The 26336-nt window shown below is 42.7% G+C and overlaps 1 protein-coding gene across 1 annotated transcript; it reads right to left on the bottom strand.

Moving 5' to 3' along the window:
* On the bottom strand, positions 1–25142 carry LOC143517655 (NACHT, LRR and PYD domains-containing protein 3-like). Its single transcript, XM_077010388.1, has 14 exons — positions 25047–25142; positions 24459–24569; positions 23016–23108; positions 22627–22740; positions 22137–22250; positions 19954–20067; positions 17959–18069; positions 10972–13074; positions 6968–7141; positions 5851–6024; positions 5492–5662; positions 1831–2004; positions 1666–1712; positions 1–1543 (listed from the first exon to the last, which is right to left on the bottom strand). Exons 3-14 carry the CDS (start codon positions 23045–23047, stop codon positions 1008–1010), a joined length of 3864 nt encoding a protein of 1287 aa, XP_076866503.1. The 5' UTR covers positions 23048–23108; positions 24459–24569; positions 25047–25142; the 3' UTR covers positions 1–1007.
* Positions 25143–26336: the final 1194 nt, after the last annotated feature.

Here is a 26336-nt window from a genome sequence, read left to right on the forward strand (position 1 = left end):
GGGGTGAGAGCAGAGCCAGCAGCGGTGAGGGCAGAGCTAGCAGGGGTGAGGGCAGAGCTAGCAGCGGTGAGAGCAGAGCCAGCAGCGGTGAGGGCAGAGCCAGCAGCGGTGAGAGCAGAGCCAGCAGCGGTGAGAGCAGAGCTAGCAGCGGTGAGAGCTCTAACAGTGACGGGTCTGAATGCTGGGGTAGTGAGGAGTCCATCTTCTTGTCAAAAGAATACTATTACTTTATTCAACATTCATTTTTTTCAGAGTTTGGTTTGTGAATAGGTTTGATCTTTTCATGCACACAAACTTATTAATTATTTCAAGAGATTTGCGTGAGGTTAAAAATAAGTTGTCAAGGGGGCGAGTGTGTAAAACAGAGACAAATTGAGTATTATATCGCAATCAATTCTTAGTGTTGACTTGTAACTCCCGCGGTAGCCCAACTCAAATGTAGCCCAAAAAACCGCACCCTGCGACCCCAGAATTTTTACTGGATTTTTTTACTATGGGTACAGAGGTGTGACAGACCCAAGGAAACGAGGCGGGGCTAGGGCATATGACACAAGACAGGGGAGGAGAGAGGAGCAAATAATCAATAAAGGACAGAGATATCTTGTAGTGACTGGATATTTTTTACATGTGATTAAGTATCTTCCCACACAGACATTTAGAATGTAAAGTTACATTACTAAATTATTTGTTTTTGACCAGAGTGAAAGAAATGGCTAGAGATCTAGATTACAGTTCTGGATCAGAGTTCTGGATCAGAGTTCAGGATAGTCTTTAGGGTGCGGAGTGTATCACATGTTCCAGAGCAGGGAAACGTGACAGCTGTGCAGTGGATTAGCAGACGAGGCTGGGAAAACTGTTCTAAATGATAAAGAACATACTGCTAACTATATATTGAATTATGTATGTGTACAATAACACAAACAAAATGTGTCATCGTTTGTATTAGTTGTGTGAGAGGAGGATCCTGTTTCTCTGAAGACTCGAGTGTTCCTGTGGGGCAGAGGAAGTCAATCTATCTGACACACACACAGTGAAGCATCACGAACTCCAAACCCTGCGTAGAGCGGACCAGTAAATGTGGAGTAGAATGTGTGTAAGTGGGTCAGTGTGTGTGTGTCAGCAGAAATGCTGTAGAATGACAGAGTGCCAGCCAAGCAGTCCAGATACACCCCAACTTTGTTGTAAAGTGAGGCAGGTATGTCTGTATTTTTCTGATTGTGCCAGGCAGAGCAACACCCACTGAAGCAGAACAGACTCCAGGACGTTTTATTAAATCCAAATCTACTGTGTTCGTTCGGCCCTTGTTTCCTGTTGGTTTCGTGATATGCAACTGCTATTTCAGGGACTCCACCGCTCCATTCAGCCTCCCAGTAACAGCGTCCTGACAGACTCTGTTTGGACAGCACCTGCTCCCAGTCATCAAATCTCTCTGAATGTTTAGGATACAGCAGTTTCTGTCTTACAAATGTCACCTTTTTGTTATCTTCAGACAGGGACAGGTGTGCATGTGCTGTGTTTGGATCCAGTGTGAGCTCACAGCCATCTGCACAAAAGAAATCATATTATTTTCTAAAAACAAATACCTGTATGTGTTTTCACATTCCCCTGTGCATAAAGGTGCATGGGTAGTGTTTGAGGGAGCATTACTGAACACAGTAAACTTACACTTTCTTAAGCCTGCTTTGATCCTGTTAGTCCCTGCATGCTCCATTCTAAAGAGGAAAACACACATGCAAAGTTCACCTTTTGTAATCTTCATTGCTAAATACATCATACTCATACAGTGCACTGTATGTGTATACAAATATTGATCCTCACTGTTTTACATACTTCAGTGTCTCAAGTTTGCAGTGTGGATCCTCCAGTCTAGCAGAGAGCAGCTTCACTCCTGACTCTCCTGGGTGGTTGTAGGTCAGATCCAGTTCCTTTAGGTGTGAGGGGTTTGAGCTCAGAGCTGAAGCCAGAGAAGAACAACCTTCCTCTGTAACCAAGCAGCCAGACAACCTGCAGAAAGGAGGGAAAATGAGTGAGGACATCTGCAGGGGTCTGCAGCACTTTGCTATTGTGACTTTGTTATTACCAAATTACAGGCCAGTTAACAGTCTTGCTGGGGCCCGGGACCAGTAAGTTTCATGTGCCCCCCCCCCCCCCCACGTGCACGTCAGCTGTTTCTGACAGCTGACTAGTTTATACTTGACGCCTCGCGAGGCGAAAATGAGGTAATCGCAGTGGCTCCGCCCATGCGCGAGGGCCTCACGCGCTGTCAATTCGCGAGGTCATGCACCTCCCGACTTTTGTAACTTCGCGCGTGCCGCGCTTCAGCGCAATGAACAAAGTCATGTTTGCAGGGTTCATACACCTTTATAAGGTGGAATTAAAACACTTATACGTCACTTTAAAGGTCCATTTCAATATTTTCCAGCATGTTAAACTTAATTAAGTTAAATATTTATACATACACTCTAAATTATTCGCTTTTTATCACATTATTTAATGGTTGTTTATTTTCAAAACGCCCAATATTAACTTCTTCACGTTCTCTCGTGTTTCGTCCTGTAATTACAAGAGGCTCGTATTTGTTAACGTAATACAAGAGAACTGTTCAATCAGACAGATATTTGTTGTGAAACAAAGTAGTTACAATTTCAAGCATTTTCAAGTACTTTAGCCTAAATTCCAGCACTTTTCAAACCTGGAACACAATGCAACTTTAAAATTCGTCAGGTAAATGTTTTTCCTTTCTTTTCTGCGCTCCAGATTTCAGTATTTACTTTAACTATCCACCACTGTATTTCCCGCTGTTGGGCGGTTACCAGCCGGTTACGGTCGCTGGATCAATCCATTTTGCAGTGGGAGGCAGGGGAGTATGCACTTAATGGAATATATGCAGATAGGTAAAAAACATATATATTTTAGCCATTGAGCTTATTTTGAGTACAGAATCTTATATTAATGAAAGATTTCAAGATTATTTAAAAATTATAGACTTTAAATAAAAAATAAAATTGCTGGGCTCTTTGATGGGCCCCCCTGGCCCTTGGGCCCGGGACAACAGACCCGGTTGTCCCCCCCTGTCGACGGGGCTGCCAAATTATATGAACCATAATCAACCTTCAGTACTTCATTACCTTATTTAATGTGCTGCATGGAGGAAACACTAAAACTAATTACAACTAATTAAAACATGAGGCACAAATTCATTGAGCTGAAACATCTGAAAGCAACAATATATTGCTGCATTTATATTAACAATAAAAACATGTAATGTGGCATGACATTAACATTTACCAAACAAAAACCACAGAGCCTACAATATTACAGCTCCATAATAAACTGGCTAGGGCTAACTAGACAAGCCAGAGTCAGCTCAATAGGGGTTTTAGTTGAGATTTAACTAACCTACCTGCTTGTGTGTGTAGGGGTTTTAGTTATGAGATATAACTAACCTACCTGCTTGTGTGTGTAGGGGTTTTAGTTGAGATTTAACTAACCTACCTGCTTGTGAGTGTAGGGGTTTTAGTTATGAGATATAACTAACCTACCTGCTTGCTTACAACCAAGGACAGAAATAGGTGCAGAAGAAGGATTGACACGCATAAAACTTATAAAATATCTGACTCCAAATTATAGTTGGTAAGAATTTTAAAGAACTCCTCAAATAGATCAGTACAGGTTATAGAATATACCTAACCAACTTTATAAAGTACCTTGCTATAAACAATAGCCTGCTTTATCAGAGGTTTATCATAATGAGCAGCAGATGTGATACTTTAGAGGGAATAGAGGGAATTGGTATTAGCATTGATTTACCTTTTAACTGATACTAATAATGAGCTCATCTGGACCAGTATAACCAAGGAAGACCGTGGCTGCACAATTAACCAGATTTATTAAATATCCAACAAAATATAAAACAATAACATAACCATACTAGATTAAAGTAACAATAATAATACCTAATGGAAACAGGGATACTGACTGAAGCAGGCTGCCGTACGGAGAAGAACCCAGAAGATGAAGAAGAAGAGCCCAAAGAGGAAGAAGAGCCCCCGGCACCCACAAACCTCTCCTCTCCTACAGCTCAGTGGCAAACATACGGGGCTGGTAATCAGAAGGTTGTGGGTGAGTTATGAGTTGATTTTTTCTCTGCTCGAATGCTCTAGCAGATGAGATTTATGACATGCTGGATTCATAAGGGGCTTCTGGTGAAGGGTGAAATCTACATGAGTTCTTGTACCCAGGCCATGTAGAGGAATAAACACAATCTAACCTGAAAGTCAAGACAAAGTAGTTTTCTTGATTCTCAAACCAAAATAACAAGCTTTGCCTAATACTGGGGAGACAGTAAAGGGAGCAAAGGTGGGACCAACTAGAACTAACCCTACTCTGTAGAACTAACACTAACCCTACACTGTAGAACTAACCCTACGCTGTAGAACTAACACTAACCCTACACTGTAGAACTAACCCTACCCTGTAGAACTAACACTAACCCTACACTGTAGAACTAACCCTACCCTGTAGAACTAACACTAACCCTACACTGTAGAACTAACCCTACTCTGTAGAACTAACACAAACCCTACACTGTAGAACTAACCCTACCCTGTAGAACTAAACCTAACCCTACCCTGTAGAACTAACCCTACTCTGTAGAACTAACCCTACCCTGTAGAACTAACACTAACCCTACACTGTAGAACTAACCCTACTCTGTAGAACTAACACAAACCCTACACTGTAGAACTAACCCTACCCTGTAGAACTAAACCTAACCCTACCCTGTAGAACTAACACTAACATTATGCTGTAGAACTAACCCTAAACCTACCCTGTAGAATTAACCCTAACCATACCCTGTAGAACTATCACTAACCCTACCCTATAGAACTAACCCTAACCCTACCCTATAGAACTAACCCTAACCCTACCCTGTAGAACTAACCCTAACCCTACCCTATAGAACTAACACTAACCCTACACTGTAGAACTAGCCCTACCCTGTAGAACTAACCCTAACCCTACCCTGTAGAACTAACCCTAACCCTACCCTATAGAACTAACACTAACCCTACACTGTAGAACTAGCCCTACCCTGTAGAACTAACCCTAACCCTACTCTGTAGAACTAACACTAACCCTACGCTGTAGAACTAAGCCTAACACTACTCTGTAGAATTACACTGTACATTAGAGATATAAAACACAGATAGTAGTAGCAAACTTTCTTTCTATCTTTGCTTGGGTACTGTCTAAGTTCTCTATGCAAGTTAACACATTTGTATATACAGTATCATCACATCATCTGTGTTGCATTATTCTCTTGGTGCCTGATTAAATCTACACATTTCTCTTTATTCATGTGTGTGTTTGTTCTAGCGTGCTCATTGTGATTGACCCTGGTCCTCCACCTCTAGACCTGAACCTGTGCAACAGTTTCTGCCATGTGTGTGAATGTGAACATTCATGATCAAATTCACAGGTCTCTCACCGCAGGAACTCCAGCTTACAGCCTGCAGTCTTAAGACCATCTGAGAGAAGATTAATTCCTGAATCATGCAGATCATTATTACTGAGGTCCAATTCTTTCAGCGGTGAGTTTGCCTGTAAAGCTGACCCAAGACATTCACAGGTTTTCCCCCCAAGGTTACACATAGCCATTCTGAAAAGAATAGATAAAAAAACACATTTAATACAGTGTTGTGGTTTGCATCAGTTTATCAGTTTTTGTTGTCCATAAACTACAAATCTGAGATGCTTACAAATATAATCACAGCCTGTAGAACAATATTTTCACATCTTAGCTTTTCCAGTTCACAATCTAAGTCACAGTAAAACAAAAAGACTTACTTAAGTGTTCCCAGTTTACAGTGTGAGCTGTGTAAGCCTTCAGAGAGCAGTTTCACTCCTGAATCTTGCAGGTTATTGTTACTAAGGTCCAGTTCTTTCAGGTAGGAATTTGCCGAATTCAGAACTGATGTTATTGGTTCTGTGGAGTTCATAGTGAGGTTACAGCTAGCTAGTCTGCAAAAGAGGAGTAAATATAGTACACAGGGAAGTGGATTAAGTGACAGGAAATATATAATACAATTAGCATGTTATGTTCTCACAAGCTATACTATATAGTATTCCCCCATACCTAATTCCTTGCATAAAACACATTAGCTAACTTTCTAGCTATTTGATCTAGTTTGTGAGGCCAGTATAACTAACAGAAAAACAGAAATTGAATTTCTGTTCACTGGAAACAAAAACATTATTCTTTCTGTGACCTCCTTAGGTTTCTCAGTGCATTGACGGTATCAAGTAATACAGTATGTCTGAGTGGAAAGGGCAGTTTAAAACCAGTTCTAAAGTACAATTATGATGATTTGTAAAAATGTTGTGGAAATAAGTAACAAAAATAGCACAAGATGGCTGCCATTACGAAAGAGAAATCGAAGAAAAATGGCAATCTGAATAATGCTGATTAATGTATTTGTCAAAATATGGATGCCCCTGCCAGTCGCCTCCGTCAGAATTTATGTCTGTCCATTCCTTGTTGTGTTGTGTAAGTCTCTCAGGTGGGCTTGGCCCATTAGGAAGTTCACCACCTGAGGGTCGTTTGTCTATTTATTTCTTGTCTATGTACCAGCTGACTGATGGTTATTGTGTCCATAATTTGGATTAAGTAATGTGCTTTGCACTTTTTTCATTAAACCTCCATTATTCCTGGGAATGGCTTGATCACTTGCTTCTTTTTTTGCATTTCCCCTGTCCATCACAGTATGAAATACACTTGCAAAAAAGACCAAGGTCATGAATTATTTGTAACTTAATTAATTTATGTAATGAACACAAAATAGTAACATTTTTATATTTTGCGATATTGACACAAAAACCTGAAAATAAATTGTCATTGTGACAAGCTAATAAAATCTATAATATCTGCACTTGAAAATTTCAAACTTCACATGATCAAGTTCACCTGAGTATTTCCAGTTTACACTGTGAACTCATCAGTCCGTGAGAGAGCAGTTTGACTCCTGAATCTTGCAGGTCATTGCCACTAAGGTCTAGTACACTTAGTGAGCAGTTTGCTGTTTGTAAAGCTGTTGATAATGTTTCAGCAGACTCCGTGTTAAGATTACAGCCGATTATCCTGCCAAAGAAGAGCAAGTGCATACATTATTGTCTAAAATTAATGTTCTGACATATGACAAATGTCAACACATGACCATTACACCCCAGTCATGTCTTTGTTTTGTTACACTGTGGAAATATCCTGCAGCCACAGGGAAGTCTGTAAAAAGCTTAATATATAAAACACTCCATGTTTTAATAAACAGAAGAAACAGAAGCTGCATCTTATGTTCATGTAATAAAATTTTGTCCCAATTACACATTTTTCTAGGAGCTATTGTCACGCTACGGTCCCCGAACCCTTCCTTTGGGGCGTGTGTTAACGTTGTCTGCGTCTATTCGTCTGCGTCTGTGTACCTCCGTGGGTGCGGGTGCGTCTTGTCATTATCCGTCTCACCTGTGGCTCGTCTCGTCATCACGTGGGGTTGGTGTGGTCTGTCTATTTAATGTGCGTTCGCGCAGTGTCTTGTGCTCGTCGTTGTCTATGTTCTGCACGTCGTGTTTGTGTGCTGAATGTTTCTCGTGCGCTATTGCGCAATCTTTATTTACAATAAACGTAACCGTGAGTCAACCAGCGGATCCGTGTCTCTTCCGTCTGCCGCCGGCCACCGTTACAGAACGATGAGCCGACCAGAGACACCATGCCAGGATACACCACCCGGCCAAAGAAGGCCAAGAAGCCCAGTAAGCGACGTCACGCCTCTTCCCCTGCACAGCACCGCGGAGCCCCCGTCACCCTCGAAGCGATGCAGCAGGACCCGTTATGTGCGGTTATGCTGCTTTGGGCTCGGGAAGCCAGGACTGAGGAGTTGGCGGACTATTTTCGCAAGACCGCGATGCGGTTTTGGAAGGAGCGCCACCCCTCTTCCACCAGAGACCTCTCGCCCCTGAGGGTAGGCTCCCTCGAACTCTGCTCCACGGAGAAGACCCCTGGGAGCTAGTTCGAGGGGGAGGAATCAGAGGGCGAGGAGGAAGAGGAAGACCAGGCTCTCTCAGTTTGTTCCGCCCCCACCGTATACTACGGTGAGGGTGAAGAGGGAGAGGAGGAGGCCTACCCTCCGTCGTTGTACGACGCCTCCACGGTGGACTACGGTGGAGAGGGAGAGGACTACCCGCCGTCGTTAGACGACGTGTCCACCGTCGACTACGGGGAAGAGGAGGAGGAGGAGTCCGAGGAAGAGGACTACATCCCTCCGCCCATAGGTCCCTCTACCACCGTGGAGGAAGGCGAGGAGCAGGAGTACGATGAGGAGGAGTACCCTCCGTCGGAGTGCTCCACATACCCCGAGGAAGAGGCCTCCTACACTGAGGATGAGGAGGAGAACCCTCCCCCCTCGGAGCTGTCTGCCGGGACGGTAAAGGGGAGGTGGACTCCTGAGGCGGGCCCATCCTCTGATCGCTCCGAGGGAGAAGAGATGGACTACTCGTGGGGTGGCAGCCCGGAGCAGCCCATGAGCTGGAGCCGGGGCAGTAAGGCGATGGAGACAGAGGGAGAAGACCCCACTGCCGGCTCCAAGGGGCGGTCGAGAGGAGAAGGAGGGATGCCCTACGGCCCATCGAGGGGAGAGACCAGTCGCGCTGCACCTGGCGCGTCGGCCAACCGCGCTGCACCTGGCGCGTCGGCCAACCGCGCTGCACCTGGCGCGTCGGCCAACCGCGCGGCACCTGGCGCGTCGGCCAACCGCGCGGCACATGGTGCGTCCGCCAGCCGCGCTGCGCCCGGTGGAGGGTTTGCAGCGAGGGCAGGAGGAGCACCGCCCACCGCAGCGCCTGCAGCTCCAGCAGCTCCCGGTCTCTCTCCCCTGATTGCCCTCCTTCTGGCGCGCAGCCTGGCACCTGTGTCGTGTGTGTCTGTCCCTGTGTTCGTGAGTCTTCCCTTATGTGTGCCTAATCCGTTATTCCCTTTCGTGCCTCTATGTATTAATGTACCAGTTTGTGTGTTTGTGTCCGTCCCGTTAAACGTGTCTAACGTGTTTTCCCCGGTCTTCCCAGGGAGGGTGTTCTAGGCTGTTCGTGGCGGACTCTCCACCGAGGGCGGTCATCTCCCAGACGCAGGACTGGGCGCTTCGGATCCGCCCATCGACGTGGGTTCGGGGCGCTTGGTCCTGTTGGCACCCCGGGACGGGTAGTGCCCTTGGTGGGGGCGTCTGTCACGCTACGGTCCCCGAACCCTTCCTTTGGGGCGTGTGTTAACGTTGTCTGCGTCTATTCGTCTGTGTCTGTGTACCTCCGTGGGTGCGGGTGCGTCTTGTCATTATCCGTCTCACCTGTGGCTCGTCTCGTCATCACGTGGGGTTGGTGTGGTCTGTCTATTTAATGTGCGTTCGCGCAGTGTCTTGTGCTCGTCGTTGTCTATGTTCTGCACGTCTTGTTTGTGTGCTGAATGTTTCTCGTGCGCTATTGCGCAATCTTTATTTACAATAAACGTAACCGTGAGTCAACCAGCGGATCCGTGTCTCTTCCGTCTGCCGCCGGCCACCGTTACAGCTATGAAGAGTTGGTATAAATTACTTGGTATAAATGTTTCTTTTTTCTACATGTACCCTTTTCTAGACTATACCATTTAATATTTTTAAAAAGTACTTTTGTATGTCAGTTTTCTAATGTTTATGTTTATAATATTTAATATTGGGGGAATAATGACATATAGTCATTATGCTCATCTGTTTTACGATTTACATGGTCCATGCCTCCTCCCTCAGGCTTTTTTGTGTCTGTGTCATTTGTCGCAGATGATACTTGTTTCGTTGCTGTTATGTGTTGCCCTTGTTTCTTGTTTATATAACAGCATTGAATGTTGTGTATGTCGCTCATCTTTGTGTTGCTAATTGCTAACGTGCTAATATAATAAACATTCATTGTTAAGACTGCGCCTCAGCGTCTCACCTCATGTTCCAGTGATATGTATATCAACACATGAAATTGCGGAATATTTTTGTATGATTTTGAAATTACGAAATTACTTTTTCATGAACATCTGTTTAACGCCTCTGGTTTAGAGATTAGCCCTTTATTTATAAACTATAAACAGTTCATAACCTTTTTATGATGTTTTATGACTTGCAATTTTTGTCCTGTTTTGACATGCACTAATAATTCCAGTTGATACTGCTCATGTGTTCTTTCTCTAGACTGTTGTTAGATCTGTTTTGGTGCTGTTAGATCTGTCAGGAATGGCAATCACACCCGTGACTGGCAGAGGGCGCCATCACCGGAATACTAACCAGCACACCTGACTCCAATGAAACACTCACCACACCCTACTTAAGGATTCTGTACACACACACCAGTGCAAAGTATTGCCTCTCTGAGTGTCTCTACCAAGCCTTATTTCCTGCATTGCATTCTGACTGATTCTGGTTTTTGATCCCTGCTCGCCTAGCCCTCTTGTACCTCTGCCTGCCTTGCTGAAGTCTTTTTGGTTTTTTGACTATCGCTGCCTGGTTTTTGACTCTCCCTTTTTGCCTTGCCCTTTTGTGCTGCTGCCTGCTTTCCCTACGGGGTCTGCTTATTGTTTATATTTATTAAAATCAAAGTATATTTATACCTGCTTATGGATCCATCTCTACCCTCGGGTTCACCACCGTTACACTAAGGTACAACAGCCTGTTCCCCCCACCCTTTGCACTATGTGGTATGACCCGCCAAGGGTCTTCATTTTTGTTGTTATCTGTGTAATAGCTCACCATGTGCTTCTGTTTGGCTACCTCTCCCCCACGCTCCCCTCACAGTGTGACACATAGGGGAATTTTCATAATGGCATCTGATGGAGGGATCAGATTTCCACTCCACTGACTATATTTAATATTCACACATTGACATTATAATTTATCTACATGTCATACTCACAGAGCTTTTCTGCAGTTGCTCACCCCTGGAATTAGTCTTCTATAACCTTCATTGGTTGTGTTGAACTTTTTTAGCTCTAGTTCATCCAGAACTTCCTCTGACATCTGCAGCATGTAGGCTATAGCTGCACAGTGTCCAGCTGAGAGCTTCATTTCAGACTGTTCAGCTGAGTTTAGATACTCCCGAATCTCTCTAGAAAGAGACTGGTCTTTCATTTCAGATAAACAGAGAAATAGATTGATGGATCTGTCAGTAGGGAGGGACCCTGTTTGCATTTGGCGTTTGATGGACTTCTCTGTAGGGAGGATTTGTCTCTTTCTGTTCTGCTTCTTTGAGGACTTCAATCTTCTCATCAGTTGCATCTCATCCTCTCCTTGTATTTGTTTCTGAATGTACTTTATGATTTTGTTGATGCTCTGTGGATTGCTGTGCGTTTGTGTCAGTAAGCCTTGCAGGAGTCTCTGATTGGACTCCAGTGAGATGCCCAGCAGGAAACGGAGGAAAAGGTCCAAGTGTCCGTTCTGACTTCGTACGGCTTTACACACAGTTTTCTTCAGTAGTTCTTCCAGTGTGACCTCCAGTGATTGACCTTTGACCTCAGAGCCATCACTGTCCTCAGAAGGGGCACTGTCACTAGACTCTGAATCCTCCTGTAAGACAAACTGCAGTCCCTTCATGTCCTTGTTCACATAGCAGTAAAACAAATAAAAAGCAGCCAGGAACTCCTGAAAGCTCAAATGCACAAAGCAGAAGACCTTCCTCTGGTCGAGCACAGATTCCTCCCTAAAGATCTCGGTGCAGATCCCAGAGTACACGGAGGCCTCGTTCACGTCAATGCCGCACTCTCTCAGGTCCTCTTCATAAAACATGATGTTACCCACAGTCTGCTGTTTGAAAGCTAGTTCAGCCAGTCTTATTATCATCGCTCTGTTAGATTCCAGCAGTTTTTTAAGATCTGTTTCATCTTTCCCTTCATACTTCTCATTTTTCATGTTTGTCTGAGTTAGCAGCAAGTGTGTGTACATTTCAGTCAAGGTTCTGGGAATTTCTTTATGATTAGCTTGTTTCATGATTTGCTGAAGAACGGTGGCTGAGATCCAGCAGAAGACTGGTATGTGGCACATGATGCGGAGACTCCTTGTTGTTTTAATGTGTGAGATGATTTTCTCAGCTTGGTCTTGGTCACTGATTCTCTTCCTGAAGTATTCCTCCTTCTGTGGGTCATTGAATCCCTGAATTTCTGTCACACGGTTTATGTACTGAGGAGGGATCTGATTGGCTGCTGCTGGTCTGGAGGTTATCCAGATGAGAGCAGAGGGAAGCAGTTCTCCTGTGATGAGGTTTGACATCAACATACTCACCGATGATGTCATGGTTATGTCAGATAATTTTTCACACTGTGAAAAGTCCAATGGAATTCTGCTTTCATCCAAACCATCAAAGATGAACACAACTTTGCATTCAACATAAATATTTGGGTCCAGATCTCTACAATCAGGATGAAAGTAACCCAGAAGTTCATGAAGACTGTATGGATTATGCATAATCAGGTTTAGCTCCCGGAATGGAAACATAAACATAAAATCTACATCCTGATTGGCTTTTCCCTCTGCCCAGTCTAGAATGAACTTCTGCACAGAGACAGTTTTTCCAATACCGGCGATGCCCTTAGTCAGCACAGTTCTGAGCTTTGGCACTTCTACCCCTTCATCTTCATTCTTCACATCTCTGATGTTTTCTTCTTTCGTTTCTCCTTCACGGCCCTGTGCAGGTTGAAAGATGTCTGAGCAGTTGATTGGAGTGTCTTGTAAATTTTGTTTTTTTAATCTTTTCTCAACATGTAAAACCTCATGTTCTTCATTGACCCCTTCGCTCTCTCCCTCTATAATGTGGAGCTGAGTGTGAACACTGTTCAGGAGGGTTTTATCCTCTTGGGTTTTTGCTCCTTCAAATAAGCTCTCGTGTTTGTTCTTCATGCTGGTTTTGTGTCTCTCTATGACTCTAAACAGGACATCATCCACTGGTTGGAGCACATCGTGGTGCAGATCTCTAGAGCGCTCCACTTCTGTAGATATGTGCAGTGCTGCTTTTGTTGAATACAGCCTGTGAACACAGAAACTTAATTATTACACTGGTCTACATTAAACTGCTGATGGATAAATCAATGAGGTTGTTAGATAAAAAAAAGTTTGTCTGTTAGTTGAGAGGTAATAACTCCCTTTGAATTTAATATGTCAATCTGTTATCGATACACATCTGGGCAATGGAGAAGCAGATTTTACAGGTTATAGTATGGAGATAGCTAGAAATAAATTAGAAATAGTTAGAAATTGGTAAACGTTTATCTGGATGAGCTAATTATTCATTTTAGTTCAAACGGGTGCCTTGAAGGTATTGGTGGATATAATTTTTTTTCCATCCTGTATTAAACACTGACTGTAGTGTTAGCCATTATGATGACTATTTAGAAAATATATTTGTTCTCCTACAGAAAATGTAAAGGGACATTCATCATAGCCTAATTTTGGCTTATTCAGTCATTTATAGGTTTGAATTACCAAAGGTTTGAATTACCAGTCATGAATGTCATCCAACTGCTTCATCAATCATGAATGTTACTGTAATGGTACAACACCCCACCCCCCAAATATACACTATTGGTACGGTCTATTGTGTGTGTGTGTGTGTGTGTGTGTGTGTGTGTGTGTGTGTGTGTGTGTGTGTGTGTTGCTACACCCCCTTGTTAGCCTACCCTCTGTTATCTTGTGTCACCTGTCTCTTCTTCTCCCTTCGTTAACGTGAGTGTTTTTAAACCCTCATGTTTTGCCATCCATTGTTGGTCTTTGTAGCTCTATAGAGGTTTGTGTCTATAATAAATGTTATTCCTCTGCACTACTGTCTCAAAATCCCCTCCCTCATGCACGACATACTTGCACTTGTTCCATTACTGGTACCCTACTGAGTCACCAGGCATTAATATTAAACTAATGTATCACTGTTCTGTCCTCGTCAGGTGCCCATTCACTTGACTAGACAGACAGCTAACGTTGGGATGAAATTCTGAGTCAGAAGCGAGTTTTGAACGTTTATTTCAATCTTCTGATACATATAATTCTCCCTTTTTCTCTCTCGTAAAAAAGCAAAGCCTTCTCAAGGGCAAGAACGGTCTAAGGAAGCACCTCTTCACTTTTGTGATGGTTTAAATTAACTGAAAAAACGAACTTCTTCTCGACCTAGAAAATGACATCACAGAAAGTTCCATCAGTTGACGGTAGGCTTAATAATGGACTTTTACTAAAAGACACCAGGGTAGCGCCAGAACCCAAACATTTCAATGTCATGACACTCCCCGTCTGGTATTGTGGGATACCACTACAATTGCACACTATATATTACGTTAACACACAATTAAGGTCTCTAAACACGGTTCTGTGACTCTAGGGTTTGCAACCTGAAACCTGGATCATTGCGTGCTCGTGCCTCATCGTAGACGAACTCACAAAAAAAGGAGAATGGAGGGAAGGTTACACCATGAGTGCTCTTGTACTTGAAGCCCTGTTTAAGCCATCGCTCTTGGAGGTTGTATGGTAATTTTTCCACTATAGGAGCGACATCACGTGCAGTGTCCAAGTAGCTAAGGCCAGGGAGGTAGCCTTCCAGCTTAGCGGCTTCTAACTCATGAAGGAGATCACTGAGTTCTCTCAGCTTCACTGGATCCTTGTTAGTGACCCTTGGGTAGTTTGTGAGCCTGTCGAAGAGTGACTTCTCTATAATCTCCGGAGAACCGAAACATTGTTCCAGGCGTTCCCAAGCCTTGATCAATCCAGCAGAAGGGTTACCTACATGCACGGCTCTCATTCTTCTGACATGCTGTGCTGACTGTTGCCCTAACCACTTAATTAGGAGGTCCAGTTCTTCACTGGCACTGAGGTGTAGTCCAGCAATAGCGTTGGTGAATGATGATCTCCATGCCCAATAGTTCTCAGTAGAATCATCAAACTGTGAGAGGCTTGAGGTAATCAGATCTCTGCGTGCCAAGTATCTAGCTACATCACTAACACCTGAACTGCCATCTACTGGCTGTTGTGAAACACCACAGAGAGGTGAGAACTGTCCTGCGCCAGCTGTAAGTTGCCATGGAGATGTGTGATGAGGCATAGGCTTGGTGGGTTGCGGTGTTGGTCTATAAAGTTTGGGCATTTTAGAAGAATCTGCTTCAACTGTGAACTCAGTAAGGCGCTGTCTAAGAGGAGACTCAGATTTCAGCACATGAATTATTGGTGATGTGGGTTGTGCATGTGGCTTAACATCCTCTGTTAATTGTAACTGGACATACTGACGTGTTCTCTCTTCCGCTTCTTGCTGGAGCGATTTATCTGCAACCACTTCAGACTCCTCTGCCGCTTCAAGCGCACAAGCTTCTGCTAAGGCAGCCGCCACCTCCCTTTCATGTTTGAGTGCGTTTAATCTAGCTTCAATTTGTGCTTTCTCAATCAGAATGTCTGACTCCTTCTTAGCGAATTCGGCTTCTGCGCGGGCTGTCTCCACTCTAGCATAAGCTGCAGCTACGGCTCTGCTGGCTGACGATTTGCCGGACAAAGATTTACTGGAAGACGCACGAGCAACTGACCTGGTTTCCACGGTAGAGGAATGTGTTGTTTTTCCATCCATCATTCAGATAAGCTGCAAACCAGGTGTGAGTAGTGGTAACGATGATGAGAAGTAGGATAACAATTGAAGATTACTTTCCTTGAATAGTTCCGCCCGCCGCGCTGGATGCTTTTTTACTGTTCTGTCCTCGTCAGGCGCCCATTCACTTGACTAGACAGACAGCTAACGATGGAAAGAATTTCTGAGGCAGAAGCGAGTTTTGAACGTTTATTTCAATCTTCCGATACATATAATTCTCCCTTTTTCTCTCTCGTAAAAAAGCAAAGCCTTCTCAAGGGCAAGAACGGTCTAAGGAAGCACCTCTTCACTTTTGTGATGGTTTAAATTAACTGAAAAAACGAACTTCTTCTCGAGCTAGAAAATGACATCACAGAAAGTTCCATCAGTTGACGGTAGGCTTAATAATGTACTTTTACTAAAAGACACCAGGGTAGCGCCAGAACCCAAACATTTCAATGTCATGACAATCACCAATCATTAATATGTCACGGTAGGCCATCCCAGATCCTCTAGGAAGATGCCTACATCACACCTACATACATTATTAACGGGATTTCCGTAGGCAGAGTTGTAATCATAGGCAGGGGTCATATCGGGTAGGCAAGCAGCACATGAAATGTACACGGGCATACTAACAGGGAACGAAAACAACAAGGCAGCTTAACTAGGGAAGGACAGGCAAAACACGCGGATAACTGAAAACACAAAGAGCAAACTCACGAACGGCATCAATCAGTGAACAGGAATGAATGAAATAACCGACAACGACATGGGAGACACAGGGACTATAAATGCACTGAACAGGACTAGAAACAGGTGAAGACAATGTCGACATGGGCGTGGCAGACGAGGGGAAACCATGGAGACAGACAAGCTGGGCGGGAACCAGAAGCAGGGAACAACACAGACACGAGGGACAGAGACACCGGAGTGACAGCTAGGAAAGGGGGCGTAGCCCTTCGTGACACCTTCTGTCTTAATTTAGCCCAGTATGCTACTGTCCTGGTGTTTGACGCCTTTCTCAGTTTTGTTAGAGCTGCTACTTTGACCGCATTATTTTCATTATGAACAATAAACACTTTGCAGCTTTGACTCCTCCTCCTACTTCGGATCCGTCCATGATGTCACATAATATTACACTACTGAATCACTAGTCATTAATGCCACACTACTGAATCACCAGTCATTAATGCAACATTAATGCTCGGCGGTGTGTTTGTGATTGGTTGTCTGAGACTTGTACCTTTGTTAAAATTGTAAAGTGCCTTGGGTATCCTGAAAGGCGCTATATAAATTGAACATTCATTCATTCATTCATACACTACTGTATCACCAGTCATTAATGCTACACTACTTAATCACCAGTCATTAATGCTACACTACTGAATCACCAATCATTACTATTTCACTACTGAATTACCAGTCATTTATGCAACATTAATGCTCGGCGGTGTGTTTGTGATTGGTTGTCTGAGACTTGTACCTGTGTTAAAATTGTAAAGTGCCTTGGGTATCCCGAAAGGCGCTATATAAATTGAACATTCATTCATTCATTCATACACTATGTAACGCAGCATACGCTGCTGAGTGAGGAGGCGGACACAAACGCTGAGGAGAGCGAGATTTAATAAAGGGAATACCAAAATCAGGGTCGAGGAGGAATGCATGGGTCAGATCGTCAAGGGAGTCCGAACATGAAACATAGAGCGACATACTGAACACCGGGAAACGAAACACGGGTAAACTCAGAACGGCGGAACAAACAGGTAATACAGGGCAGCAACCGAGAAATACTCACAACGGGAATACAACGCACGAAGCACAAGCATAAAGCACAAAGCACAAACAAAACCACGGATGACTCGACTGGGGAATGACGGGACTTAAATACAATGATATTAAACGAGGGGCAGGTGACGGTAATAACAGACACAAGGGAACCTGGAGTGACAGCCAAGGGAGGGGGCGAGGCCATACGTGACACACTACTGAATCACCAGTCATTAATGCTACACTACTTAATCACCAGTCATTAATGCTACACTACTGAATCACCAATCATTACTATTTCACTACTGAATTACCAGTCATTTATGTTACACTACTGTACCACCAATCATTAATATTACACTATTGTATCACCAGTCATTAATGTTTTACTACATCACCTGTCATTAATGTTACACTACTGAATCACCAGTTATTAATGCTACACTACTGAATAACCAGTCAGTAATCTTACATTACTGAATCACCAGTCATTAATGTTACACTACTGAACCAGTCATTAATGTTACACTGATGGAATTGACTCACTTTGGATCAGGGGTCACAGGTCCAGTGTTGAAAGCAGGAGGCAGAGGCAGGGATCTATCAGTCTTCATAGACACACAGCTGGGCACAGGAGACGATCTCTCACACTGCTGTCTGGAGACATCACACACAACATTAGATGGAAATTGAAGTTTTATTGTGTTTGTAAGTGTTATTTGTTAAACAATTGTTTTGTTTTTATTTATCCAAACTTATATGCTTCTGTGTCAGGACCAGCACATAATCACTGTGCAGATGCGGTTCACCTGCCGCTCATTGCCCCTCCCCTTCGCAACTATTTAAGCTTCCTCCTCTCTCTTCCGGGTTGCGAAGTATTGTTGCCATGCCACATACCAAGCATTCTCTCCGTGTTACTGCCTTTCTGTGTACCAACCTCTGCTCTCCTCCTAGACCTCATTCCCTGCCTAGTCCCTCTGTACCTCCTGACTTCTGTCTCACCGGCGTGACCCTGGACTTTCCTGACTACGTTTGCAATACTCCTGCACAACACACCTTGAACGGAGAAACTCACCTGTTTGATTACTCTGTGATCGTTTTTTCAATAAAAGCGGCTATTATCCGCACTTGGATCCTTGTCTGCCTGATCAATACGTTACATTCTGTATCACCAGTCATTAATGTTACCATTATGATGTGATGACTACTACTACTACAGAAAATGTATAAAAGTAACATTCATCATAGCTTCATATTAGCTTATTCAGTCATTTTTATGACTCCCCCACCCCCTCGAGAGACGCGGCCCAGGTCTGGGGTCACTGGGTGTCCTCCAGTGGTGTGTCCCGGGTATGGGTCCACAGAGCGTCCCCCAGTGGTGCCTCGGAGGACTTCAAGTGCGCTTACGGAGCCTAGCGCAGGCACCCCCCAGTGGCACCTAGTAGGACAGCGTGCACTTCCACGCCGCGTCCCTTTGTTCCCTGTGCCTGTATTTTTGTCTGTCCCCATGTTTCTCTCTAATCCCTGGTTTCCTACTGTATCTGTTATGATTCATGTGCCTATTAATCATTTACATGTTCCAATGCATACTCGTCTCTGTATCCTGCCTTCCTCGCACGTTACATGATGTTACACTACTGAATCACCAGTCATTAATGCTACACTACTGAATCACCAGTCATTAATGCTACACTACTGTATCACCAATCATTACTATTACACTACTGAATCACCAGTCATTAATGCTACACTACTGAATCACCAGTCATTAATGTTACACTACTATATCACCAATCATTACTATTACACTACTGAATCACCAGTCATTAATGCTACACTACTGAATCACCAGTCATTAATGATACACTACTTAATTACCCGTCATTAATGCTACACTACTTAATCACCAGTCATTAATGTTACACTACTGTATCACCAATCATTACTATTACACTACTGAATCACCAGTCATTAATGCTACACTACTGAATCACCAGTCAGTAATGTTACACTATTGAATTACCAGTCATTAATGCTACACTACTTAATCCCCATTCATTAATACCACACTACTGTATCACCAGTCATTACTAATACACTACTGAATAACCAGTCATTAAAATGTAAATGTAAATGTGCCATATTTTGTCAATTGTGATATTTTTTACACCGCAATCGAAATTTGTCCTCCGCCTTTAACCCATCTGTGCAGTTAACACACACACACACACACACCAGTGATTACTAGGGGGCTGTGGTGCACACATGCCCAGAGCAGTGGGCAGCCCTAGCCCGGCGCCCAGGGAGCAGTTGGGGTTAGGTGCCTTGCTCAAGGGCACCTCAGTCATGGCCTCAGGTCTGGGAATCGAACCCACGAACCTCCAGTCACAAGACCAGTTCCCTAACCACACTACTGTATTACCAATCATTAATATTACACTACTGTATCACCAGTTATTAATGTTTTACTACATCACCTGTCATTAATGTTACACTACTGAATCACCAGTCATTAATGTTACACTGATGGAATTGACTCACTTTGGATCAGGGGTCACAGGTCCAGTGTTGAAAGCAGGAGGCAGAGGCAGGGATCTGTCAGTCTTCATAGACACACAGCTGGGCACAGGAGACGATGATCTCTCACACTGCAGTCTGGAGACATCACACACAACATTAGATGGAAATTGAAGTTTTATTGTGTTTGTGTTATTTGTTAAACAATTGTTTAGTTTTTATTTATCCATACTTATACACTTCTGTATTGCCAGTCATTAACCATACACTGCTGAATCTTCTGTCATTAATGTTACCATTATGATGACTAGTAGAAAATATATTTATGCTTTCCTACAGAAAATCTAAAAAAGGGACATTCATCATAGCTTCATTTTAGCTTATTCAGTCATTTTTATCATGGACCTTTACCAAGGTTTGAATGACCAGTCATAAATCTCACCCTCTGTTAGCCTGTGTCACCTGTCTCTTCTTCTCCCCTCATTAACGTGAATGTATTTAAACTAGTGGTGGGCCGTTATCGGCGTTAACAGCATTAGTTAATTTGATACACTTATCGGGCGATATAAAAATTATCGCCATTAATCTATTCTTAAAGTTGGGTTGGGAACTGGGTCAAAATAGGTAAGCAAACTGATGACATTCACCTTGCTAGTTTAGCTCGGGTGTATTCCTAAACAAATTGCACAGTAGGGGTGAGAACGAGTTTTCAAACCTGTGAATTACAAATCGTACACGTGTTTACATGGATGCAGCCACGAATTCGCCAGGTTTGCTTAATGGAAAATTAATTTTTAGGAAGCTTCCTAATGGAGACATTGACAAGACTAAAGTTGTTTGCACCTTATGCAACGTGGAATTAGTGTATTGTAGGAGTTCTACCAATCTGAAGTACACAAAGCACCCGTTTGCTAATGCTGCTGACGCTGGGTCAAGCACTGATGCAGCCCAGGGGAAGAGTCACCGCCGCCGAAAACAGGTTAAATGTACTAAATGTTGGCTTACATTTCAAATCTCATGTTTAGCTGAATAAACAGGTTATCAACCCCTTTTAATGTACAGTATGTAGGCTTACAAATTCATGTTTAACTGAATAAACCGTTGAACACGAGTAGCCTACATTTTATTGAGCATGATTTTTTTCTTCTTCAAGTATCAAAGTAGAACAGCTTCCTCAAGCAGTCATTGGTGCATTTTGGAAACAGGAGATGAGCCCCTGGTCTAATGCACCCTCTGTATTAAGAAACCCTATCTCAAAAACTGACTTTTAGTCATTACTTGGGTAGCACGCATATGAGCCATTTTAATATAGATTAATCTAGATTAATCTAGATTAATTTCAAGATTTCAGTGAGATTAATCTAGATTAAAAAAATTTATCTATGCCCACCCCTAATTTAAACCCTCATGTTTTGCCATCCATTGTTGGTCTTTGTAGCTCTATTAGAGGATTAGGGAGTAACACTGCAGTTGGAGCCTACAATTCCAGTATCATCGCTCCGACATGGAATGAAAACCTGGCGTTCATCATAAGACATTTACATTGACAATATCAACACCCAGAACTTTCATTCTAGTTACCTTAGCCTGATTGTGTGATTTATTTGTAACTTGTGTATTAGTCTGTATAATTTGATTCTGTGTCATCTTTAACGGGCCGCCCAATGGAGGATGGGTTCCCTTTTGAGTCTTGGTTCTCCCGAGGTTTCTTCCTAATCCCCACCATCTAGGGAGTTTTTCCTTGCCACTGTCGCCTTTGGCTTGCTCATTAGGGATTTGGACCCATAGTATTGTTAACTTTGTAAATCCTGTAAAGCGTTTTGTGACAACATATGTTGTGAAAAGCGCTATACAAATATATTTGATTTGATTTGATTTGATTTGATTGTCTACAATAAATGTTATTCCTCTGTGCTACTGTCTCAACATCCCATCCCTCATGCATGACACACACATTGCGTTACACTTACCCTACTGAACGACCAGTCAATGTTACACCAACAGTCATTAATGCTACACTACTGAATCACCAGTCAATAATGCTACACTACTGAATCACCAATCATTAGTATTACACTACTGAATCACCAGACAATAATGCTACAGTACTAAATCACCAGTCAATAATGTTAGACTATTGAATCACCAGTCATTAATGTTACACTACTGAACCAGTCAATAATGTTACACTGATGGAATTGACTCACTTTGGATCAGGGGTCACAGGTCCAGTGTTGAAAGCAGGAGGCAGAGGCAGGGATCTGTCAGTCTTCATAGACACACAGCTGGGCACAGGAGACGATGATCTCTCACACTGCAGTCTGGAGACATCACACACAACATTAGATGGAAATTGAAGTTTTATTGTGTTTGCAAGCTCATTTTGTGTTTTTCCTAAAAAAAGGCAAAAGATGACTATATAACGTGAAAACAATCGTTATAAAATTTGTTAAACAATAGTTTTGTTTGGATTCATCAAAACTAATGCACTTCTGTATCACCATTAATGATACACTACTGCTTCTACTGTCATTAATCTTACTATTATAATGACAACAACTACTACTGAAAATGTAGTAGCATTCATCATAGCTTCATATTAGCTTATTCAGTCATTTAATGGCTCACCAGTCATTAATGCTGTCATTAATGTACTGAATCACCAGTTATATGTTACACTGAATGGAATTGACTCACTTTGGATCAGGGGTCACAGGTCCAGTGTTGAAAGCAGGAGGCAGAGGCAGGGATCTGTCAGTCTTCATAGACACACAGCTGGGCACAGGAGACGATGATCTCTCACACTGCAGTCTGGAGACATCACACACAACATTAGATGGAAACTAAAGTTTAACTTAGTAAAAAGTGAGTAAATGAAATGTCGTTAAGTCATTGTCTCACATGACAAAATGTGAGAATGCATCTGTTTTAAATTAGTGGAGAGTCTGGGCAACCCCAGAAGACAAAAACACCGAAACCCATGTCAGTGTGGTGGCTCTTGTGAAGTAGGGACTGGCACACGGGCAGCACTTTGTCTCCCTTTGGTGGCCAAAAGTGACGTTAAGCGCAGACAGAAAGTCACTCACTTTGTGTTAGAGGTGCAGTCATGAGGCTCCATCGTGTTGTTGTTAGTTTTCACAGACACAGAACTGGACACTGAAGATGCTTCCCTAGGCTTCCTGTTAACAGTAAACAGTCTTGGCATTTGTTCAACAAGCGAGACTGTAAAAGTTGAAATGGTATAAAGAGTGAATTGTTTTTGCCCTTTCCCTTGTAGTTATGGTGGTCTGCTGTCTCAGTAACACACGGGTTCATTTAAACAGGCATTTTGCTGGCATTGACAAACCAAATAACAGCCATTTAAATATTCCTCATGTGTACTGCCTGTCTTCTTTTCGTTGAGTTAATACTTGTCTATTCATTGGTTCTTATCTGAGTCGTTAAAATTATTTTGCTGCTTGGAGATAACCCACTCAGAATGGGGTGGTGTTGTAGCGTCGATTTGTGACCTTTTCTTTGTGACACTGGGTTACACTATTAATCACTTGAAAATTGAAAACGCTCTCCTAGACTAATACGTTACACAAAGCTGTATTTTTTCGAATTCGCTCTTCATTAAACCTTTCTATGAAGCCAACGCCAAGTACAATGAATGAATAAGCATAAATATAATTATAAATACCGGGAATTAATCATCTACCGAATCAGCATAATTATAACCAGGGCTCTCAAGTTTTGGATTCATGCCAGAGTGTGAGAGTTGTTGACGGGGGGGGGAGCCCTGAATCAATAAAGCCCTTATATATTTATGAATATATAAATAAAATCGACAAAATGATCAAGAACAGGCTTAAATAAATCGATTGTTTCACTTCAATGGATTCAACTCACGACGCTGAAGTTGGTTAGCGGCTGAAGTTTCAAAAAGGTTGTGTTCACGATGCGTGTTTGCTGCGCACTTTGTTTAAAAGAGATAGATTAAACAAACGAGCATATAAGCATACATTAAAGAGGTTATTGTTTACCTGATTTTGTGAATGTAGAAAAAAATATATTGAAATATAATGAAAGAATTTATTTTGTAAAATGGTATCTATTTGAAGTCGTTTCAACTGAATGCAATTTAAATAAGGAACCAACTTCAGCCACCGAATAAGGTGCTGTGAATAAGTAACCAAACGAATCTGAAACTGCGAATAAGTAACCAGCTTTAGCGTCGTATTCAACTCGTTGTGTATTATCCTGATACATTACTCATTATTACCAAAACCAGCTAAGTTTTAAAGTATATTTTGGAAACATGTTTGTTTGTTCCAGTCCTTACTGCTCCTTATACATCTCCGAGTCCCTGATGTAGTTTGTTGTAGTACATTGTTAAACTCTTTTTCTGCCATCTGTTCAATAAACATAGTCGTGTGTAATATTAGAATAATACGAATCTAAGCGCAATGTTGCCACAAATTGTGTTTTGGTTTCGCAAACGATCGATTCATTTTCAAGCGTTCATTTTAGGTTTCAGACGAACTTACCGTAAATGTCGGACTCATTACACCATCACATTGTTGACCAAACGTGAAGTGAAAATATTTGGTCATCCTTAGAGCTTTTCATTTTTTTCCCTTGTGTTTCTTTTGGACCGCCTATGTGACGCAGAAAGACAAAAGGTTATCTGAGATTAATTTCGTATTTAAAACTTACAACAGCTACAATATGTTGTTCATGTAATAACAAATCACGGACACGTCGCTGTTATATTAGCAAATGTATCGTACTTTTATCATCAATGTGCTAGTTATAGCCTACTGATTATATAACTTTAGACATGTAGTGAAACTGCAATTTTATGCTTAGTATTAAATGTATTGTGGCGCAGTGTAGAAAGAAGAGGCAGCAAACCTATACATTTTTGATACAGGCTGTTTTACTTAAATTGCCTAGTAACATAATCACGCATGAAGCCGTGATCACCCAGAACACAAGGGGATGTCATACACACGACAACGTTACACACACACGGTAAGGAGGGACTCATATTTGTACACTACACAACGATAGAAGGGAGGACTTAAACTACATCACACATAACTTAACACATAACTAATAAATACATGACATACCATACACACAACGGGGACCAAATCGGAGCCGCAGGGGCTCATGGGAAGTAGCGCCGTCCCCCAGTGGACCGACGCTACAGTACGAACAATGATTTGAGGCATGTGTCTAAAACCTCTCAAGCCTGTCACTACAAAAGTTCTCTACAAAATACTTTCATACAAAATCCTGTTTCCTGATTTCTTCAGCAAGAGCTTGTCAAGTTTTGACTTCATGTCTTCTGTGGCTTTACATGTGAGGCAAATTCAGTCAGTGATTTACTCTTTAAATTAATCTGACTATAACATGACTATAATTTTTTCCATGAAAACATTAAGATGAAGTACTGAGTTAAGTATGTTTCATGGTGGAGAGGAGCGAATCTGGTTCCTTGCAGGTTCACTGCTGCTGGGGCTGCTACACAGTTCACAACTAGTTGGACAGCATTTCTGTCACGGTATGAGAGAGCGACGCAAAGACAAAGACAACAGAGGCCAAAATACGAAGGTTTAAATTAGGGATCTGTATCTGTTCAACCATCTATTCTAAATTATCTGTATCCAAACAGAAATAGAGGCGAGCTGCAGAAAACCTAGGAGCACTGAAGCAAGCAACGGTCAAGCACAGAGATCAGTCACTGTGTGTGTGTGTGTGTGTGTGTGTGTGTGTGTGTGTGTGTGTGTGTGCCAGCGTAACCTTTGCATAAGATGCCGATGCCTTTCCGTGTTATCAGGGGCAGAGCTAGACCTTTTTTCAAGCGGTGGCCAAAAGGTGAGCAAGGATTTATCAGAAGGGTCTATATACAAATGATGAACGAAAGGAAACACATATTTTCTCTTAAAATTACCATTTCCAGTGGGGTGGCAGTAGGGGTGGCAAGGGCTCTGTTGGGGGGGGCAATTGCCACCCCTGCCCCCCCTTTGGCTCCGCCACTGCGTGTTATTACCGCTACTGCGTACTTCTCACGGGGGCACCTGGGGCCTCATGTATGAACGGTGCGTACGCACAAAAACATTGCGTACGCTATGTTTCACGCAAACAGTCAGATGTACGAAATGTGATTTGAACGTGAGAAAGTGCGTACACCCACGACACTTTCACTTCAGGAGTACGCATGTTTCTAATGTGTTTTCGTCAATTAGCGATACTTAGAGGCGATGCATTGAAATACAACTATTAAGAAAACAGATTTATTGGCCAAGTGGGTTCGCACACACAAGGAATTTGTTTCCGGCTGTTCCTGTCTCCCGTGTGCTAACAGTTTACAGATATCTTATAACTAACACACAATACAAAATATACAGAAAAAACAA

This window comes from Brachyhypopomus gauderio, chromosome 6 (genome assembly GCF_052324685.1).
Source record: "Brachyhypopomus gauderio isolate BG-103 chromosome 6, BGAUD_0.2, whole genome shotgun sequence".
In the NCBI taxonomy this organism is placed as follows: Eukaryota; Metazoa; Chordata; class Actinopteri; order Gymnotiformes; family Hypopomidae; genus Brachyhypopomus; species Brachyhypopomus gauderio.

Bases quoted from the DNA above. Each gene is read 5' to 3' on its own strand.
- LOC143517655 (XM_077010388.1), bottom strand. From the start codon at position 23,047: ATGGAGCCTCATGACTGCACCTCTAACACAAA. The intron at 22,251-22,626 runs GTGAGTCAATTC...TGATGTCTCCAG, and splicing joins CCTGTGACCCCTGATCCAAA to ACTGCAGTGTGAGAGATCAT. The intron at 18,070-19,953 runs GTGAGTCAATTC...TGATGTCTCCAG, and splicing joins CCTGTGACCCCTGATCCAAA to ACAGCAGTGTGAGAGATCGT.